General features: G+C 40.1%; 1 protein-coding gene across 2 annotated transcripts in view; it reads right to left on the bottom strand.

Moving 5' to 3' along the window:
• The window catches only part of LOC105560828 (glutamate receptor ionotropic, delta-2-like), an 8,162-nt gene extending 3,001 nt beyond the window's left edge, over positions 1 to 5,161 (bottom strand). Inside the window, exons 1-8 of one of the 2 annotated variants that reach the window (XM_012010277.1) lie at positions 5,091 to 5,161; positions 4,680 to 4,844; positions 4,274 to 4,441; positions 3,610 to 3,843; positions 3,365 to 3,538; positions 2,105 to 2,323; positions 1,082 to 1,229; positions 466 to 817 (exon numbers count right to left, since the gene is read on the bottom strand). In XM_012010277.1, the coding sequence (XP_011865667.1) occupies positions 466 to 817; positions 1,082 to 1,229; positions 2,105 to 2,323; positions 3,365 to 3,538; positions 3,610 to 3,843; positions 4,274 to 4,441; positions 4,680 to 4,844; positions 5,091 to 5,099 (1,469 nt within the window). In that variant the 5' untranslated portion in view covers positions 5,100 to 5,161. Of the gene's footprint in view, positions 1 to 465; positions 818 to 1,081; positions 1,230 to 2,104; positions 2,324 to 3,364; positions 3,539 to 3,609; positions 3,844 to 4,273; positions 4,442 to 4,679 lie in introns of both variants that reach the window. The other variant, XM_012010276.1, reaches the window with a different exon arrangement.
• Between the last annotated feature and the right edge of the window lie 586 nt (positions 5,162 to 5,747).

The following is a 5,747-nucleotide window of genomic DNA, read 5'->3' as shown; positions in this document are numbered from 1 at the left end:
AATATCGATCGCCGGACGATCACATCTTGCCACGCGCTCGAATTGGGCGGTAGGCCGGCCTAAGACAACGATTTTTAATAATTAATTACTCGTTAACTATTACGAAAATTGCAAAATGGTACAGGACTTTTCCGTTCATCTCGATCCGTTCTACCTTCTCAAAAATTTTGTCAGATATGGAAAGACTCACCCTGTATATGAGCAACTGCCCAGTTGAAGCCCGGCAGCCACAGTGCTCATATGTACACATATTTTTATAATTTGACTCTGTCTTATGTGACGACGATGACTCACTTAGTACAACTTGATAAGGACCCCAAAAATAAGGTCGAAACGTTGTATTAAACAAATAAAAGAATATGCCAGTCAGGTTGACTACAAGTTTTACGTTTTAATTTTTCATAAATAAATTTCTAAACAGCGAGGAGGTCTTTATTCAAGGGTACACATTCTGTATATTGTTACCTCAACGTGCTTCTCCAGTCGATCAACGCGTGCTTGCCTGCCTTTACCCGTTCGATTATTTCCGGTGCCTGCGTCGCGTTATGAATTATAGATCGCTTCAGAAGAGTATGATACTTTTCCTCGTCGGCATTCTTTAGAAACTCCTCCAGATAGCTGCCGTTAGGAAAGCCCCAGGTTATTCGGTCTTTATAAGCGAGAAGGCCCTCCACGGTCAGGATGGCAACGTCCATATTCGGGAATGTCAGGAACGCGACTAAGCTTCCGGAATAGGTCGCAACCACAACCATCACGACCAACCACCAGACACCGATCAGCAGACGGGCACTATCGGAATGGGGTAGGTACATTCCTCCTAAAATCATTCGTGCGCATCTTCGCATCTCTCTTCGGTAAAGAAAATACGATTTCTTTTATTTTCGTACGCAAAACGGAACAACTTTTCTTCAACGAGAAACATCAGGAAACTGGTAATTTGGGAGAGTAAAATAATTCGTAACAAGAGGAAGAAACACGATAATAAGAACGACGGGGATACGTAAAAGAAAAAGAATGGTTTCGCGAGTCTGGAACATCTTGTACGTAAAAGTAGCGCTTTCAAGAAACGAGCAGATACTACCTTGCTGAAGAAGAGCCCCGTAGACGTACCACACACACTGCCAGGAGGACCTGAGTCCCGACGTCCTCGTGCTGATTGGACTGGACTTGTGAACCAGGTACAAGATCGGGCCCATTATAATAATGGATGCTGCCAAGCAGGCCCATGTCTGCGAGGAAAATTAGTCCGCTTGGAGGCATGCGTGTATACGCTCGTGAAAATAGATCGAAAGTATAACCGAGTTAACTGGGAAAGCTGTTGGCGCGCCGATTGACGGGCCCAATAGTACACTGAAAAAAATTTCTGGTTGAATATGGACGAATCAGATAATTCCTTTAGGATTTACCAGAATTCCTGTAATCTTACAGAAATTCTGGTAAATCCTAAAGGAATTCTGGTAAATCCTAAAGGAATTATCTGATTCGTCCATATTCAACCAGAAATTTTTTTCAGTGTAGAGATGTGCAAACAAAAAATGTTTTAATAATTTTTTTATGACGAATCGAATCAAATTTCATTTTCTTCTTCAAATACCAATTGACAAAATTTCATTCCAGCCTAAACGAATCGAGCTAAATCGAATCAAATCGTTAAAATATCATTTTTAATTCACATACAATTATTTTGAAAAATTCAAATTTGAATCCCGCCCGATTCGACTCGATTCGCACTCGAATAGTTCGTACACTTTTTCTCGCACACTTTTATCTAGTTCTTGTTTTGCGAAATAAATCCTAAGATAGCACAGTAAGTCGGTAAAGTATTCTTCAAGTTTTCTGCCTCTCTGAATTGTAATTCTTTAGGAGTTCATAGAAAAATATAATAAGAATGATGGGGGAAGTTACATGTTCCATAATAAACTTCTGACGAATACTTCAAGTGGCTGTTTCTTCAAGAATTCTTGTGATATTCAGTTTCCTAATTCTGCAGGTATTCTTTAAAATAAATTATGAACTTACGTTTACCTTTGTGCCAGCTGGGAAAATAATTTGTCTTCTATACGAACTTTAATCGCTGGAAACGTACGGGTATTGCATAGTTTACCTCTTTGGCGAAGGGCGCGGTGAACAATAACGCTCTCGAAAGTTGACCCGGTTTCGCAGTCAAAAAGCTGTACGTCTGTATAAAAATTGGCAAGGTAAAGTTGATCTCTTCCTGTCCGCGATCGTTTACGGTGTACGCGCAGGCCGCGAGGAGAACCCTCTTATCCCGAATCATATCTATTATTTGCGACGGCATTTCTCTCGTTGTCGACGTTAACACCTAACATATGAAACACATTCATCAGAGAGCACCACGCAGTTAGATTTACGCTGTGCATCGGTTGTATAAGCTACCATAGTAGCACAATATATTGGCGTAATGTTGGGAAATATGTAAATCAAATATTCCCAACATTAGTCCAATATTGTAAAATAGACGCCTCTTCTTGTTTAGCTAATGTGCCTACTTAGCAATACTGATCTAATATTGTATCAATTAGACCGATATTCCTATCATATTGCTAAATATTGGCCAATGCATTTCCTATAAAATCTACTATTATATAATTATTATTGTGCAAGATTTACATTTATTTCGTGGCCAATCCCAAATAGCACAAGACACTCCTATGAACATTTTAAGAATATTCTTCAAGAATATTTGGAATATTCCATAGCTCATTCTTATATATTTATCTTATGTTCGCGGAATATTCGACTGGCACTACCATAAATGTTTTTCGAATGTGAATAAAATAATCTAGCGAATATAGCGTATGTCGGTTATATATGGTATGATCACAGGTTTCACTGCCTTTTGAATAAGATAAGTGTTCACTGCCTTTTGAATAAGTGTATTACACAATAAACAATGTGCAATACATAAACTCGATGAATAATAAAAAATTATTCTGAACGAATGTTCCAAAGACAATCTCGGCGAATATTCTAAAAACGTTCTTCTTTGTTATAAATATACGATTTCTAATTGTAATAATCTATATGTATTTATAGAATATTCTGAAATTAAGATTATTTGCACTCCAGAAGAATACACATAGAACTATGTGTGCTATCTGGGATATTGGTTTTACATTGGAAGCCAATAAATTTCTAATATAACCAATATCGGACCAATGTTTAGCCTGTGCTACTAGGGTACAGTTTGGATATACTGTGTATAAAGACCGTAAGATAAAATTTATTTATAATTTAAATACTTTAGAGGTTTTCTTATTATCTATAACGGGGGAAGAAATACTCCGTTCATGTCACGATAAAATACTCGGTGCAATCTAAACTTTGTTCTACGTAGCTTTACCACGTCGGCTATAGTCTCGTTACGAGTGAACTTGACGGTCCGATTGCTCGCCGGGCTGATCACGGTGTAGGTGAAGTTCAATTTTCTCCCAAGATATTTCACGACGTCGAAAACCAGGCCGTCGTACTCCTTCTCGCCGGTTTTGCTCAACTGGATCGTCTGCCACGGCGGATTCTGGAAGGACGGAATTAACACGCGTGATTACGCAGGGTAGGAAAGGAGGGAGCGAAGAGGTCTTTACATACGTGATAAGTGGCGACCGGTACGCTGATCCCACGGAAACCGTGCGCTACGTGCGGGAAAAGAGCGTCCGTCAAGTTCGCACCTAGAACGGGCATCCACGTTCCCGATTCGATCAGGTGCGCGACGTTCTTGCCGCGAGAGAAAAAGTTACCCCACGTTATGCCCGAGGCGAACCGCCAAACCAGGCATTTACCGCATACGCCGCCCGTGGCGAAAGTATCCTCGATAAGCTTTATCTGCAGGAAATATAGCGTCTGTGAAGCTTCCGTCGGGGAGGACCTCGATGGCGTAGATACGATTCCTCGCGAATATTTAGGAAGGATAAACGTTTCTTAAATGAAACATCTAATGTTTTATTTCTACACTGAGAAAAGTGCTTCGATTGTATCAACAAGACGTAGTGACGTCTATCAAACTTCTGCTCAAGAAATGTCGAGCCCCATCGTGATAATTATAAGACCTCTCTGGTTTAATCAAAATACATTCTATCATACATGTCTTGTTCATACAATCAAAGCATTTTTCTCGGAAATTTAATTATCTTAATTTACGTATGTGCAATAAAACCATGCGCATTTTGTCGAAAAAGTTGCGGTCTCACGCGAGGTATCGTTTCTCCATACCGCTAGTCCAAATAACATTAAACATAATGTCAGAGATACGAACGTTGATATTTTTGAGAATTTCCTGGCGCCTTTCGAGCTTATTTAATCGGACGAGTTCGAAATCCTCGTCGCTCATGTGACTGTACAATTCTATTTCGGTCATCAACGACATCCTTAAGGCATTAGCCAAACCCGAAACTAACTCCTGGATATGACATTTTAAGCTCACCTAAAAAAATTTATTTTCTTTTGTCAAAATGTATAACGAAAGAGGAAGAGAGATAGAAAAAGAACAGAGTAAAATATATACAAAGTCTTCTATTGTAAACGAATGATCGAAGAATGACTTTTTTATAAATGAAATTATCTTTGTTATAGTTAAACTTATTTGATTATTTTATTTCAGTGGTTAAAACCTTAAGTAGTGAAAAATCTGTACACATAGAGAGAATAATTAACGAAATTACATTGCAATATGTGTCACTGTCCGTCGCATTGTAAATGAAGGCCACGTTACTGCCTTCCGGTAATAAATCGACGAAACTGGTAATGTTCGTGGAGTTTCGTATTACACTATCAGTGATAATGTATAACCACTGGCTGTCGGGTTGGGCCATATTTAAAGACTTCGTCTAAATATACCAAATTCGAAGTTAAACTTAAGAATAGAAACAAGTTGTGTCCATAATTTGCGAGATTCCTCACAAATAGCATCTCGCATTTGACGGTGAAGTTGACATAATTTTTAAGGTCTACATTAGAGAAATAATGTTGTGGCCAAGGGAACCTCGTAAATTATGGACTGTTACTTCATTCTCACTCTAACATGAGTGCTAATTCAGAGATCTAGACGAAAAAAATTGCATTCTGTATCTTACAACTTCCATAACGTCACTCGCCGCGTCTATCGTGACGATTACGAGGAAGCATCTTCCCAATTGATCTACGTGGAAATTCTCGAGCACGTTTTTTATGTACAATCTTCTGTTACGTTCGGAATCGGCGTGCTTAAAAGCGAACAACGATCTAGAAACTAAATTAAACTTCTTGTTTGGCAACGAGATGGATATGGCTTTTGTGACTCTGCTGATCGTGTCTCTATCTACAATTCATCACAAATAAAACGAGTTTTTAACGGAGATGCCAAGGAACGATGTAGAAAAAGACGAGAAACGTAACGGGAAAAAGAGAGAGACAGGAAGGGACAGGAAGAGACAGGGAGAGACAGGAAGCGACATGGAGACAGGGAAAGACAGCGAGAGACAGGGAGATACAGGGAGAGACATGGAGAGACGCTGAGAGACACTGAGAGACGTGGAGAGACGTGGAGAGACAGGGAGAGACAGAGAGAGAGACGGGGAGAGATACGGAGAGACAGGGAGAGACGCGGAGAAACTCGGAGAGACAGGGAGAGACAGGGAGAGACGCGGAGAGACGCGGAAAGACGCGGAGAGACAGAGAGAGACGCGGAGAGACAGGGAGAGACGAGGAGAACGCGGAGGACGAGGAGAGACGAGGAGAGAGTAGGAGAGACG

Source organism: Vollenhovia emeryi, unplaced genomic scaffold (genome assembly GCF_000949405.1).
Source record: "Vollenhovia emeryi isolate VEMERY1.0 unplaced genomic scaffold, V.emery_V1.0 DF939220.1, whole genome shotgun sequence".
Lineage (NCBI taxonomy): Eukaryota > Metazoa > Arthropoda > Insecta > Hymenoptera > Formicidae > Vollenhovia > Vollenhovia emeryi.
Note: the sequence above shows the minus strand (reverse complement) of the source record. Positions and strands in the feature narration are given on the sequence as shown.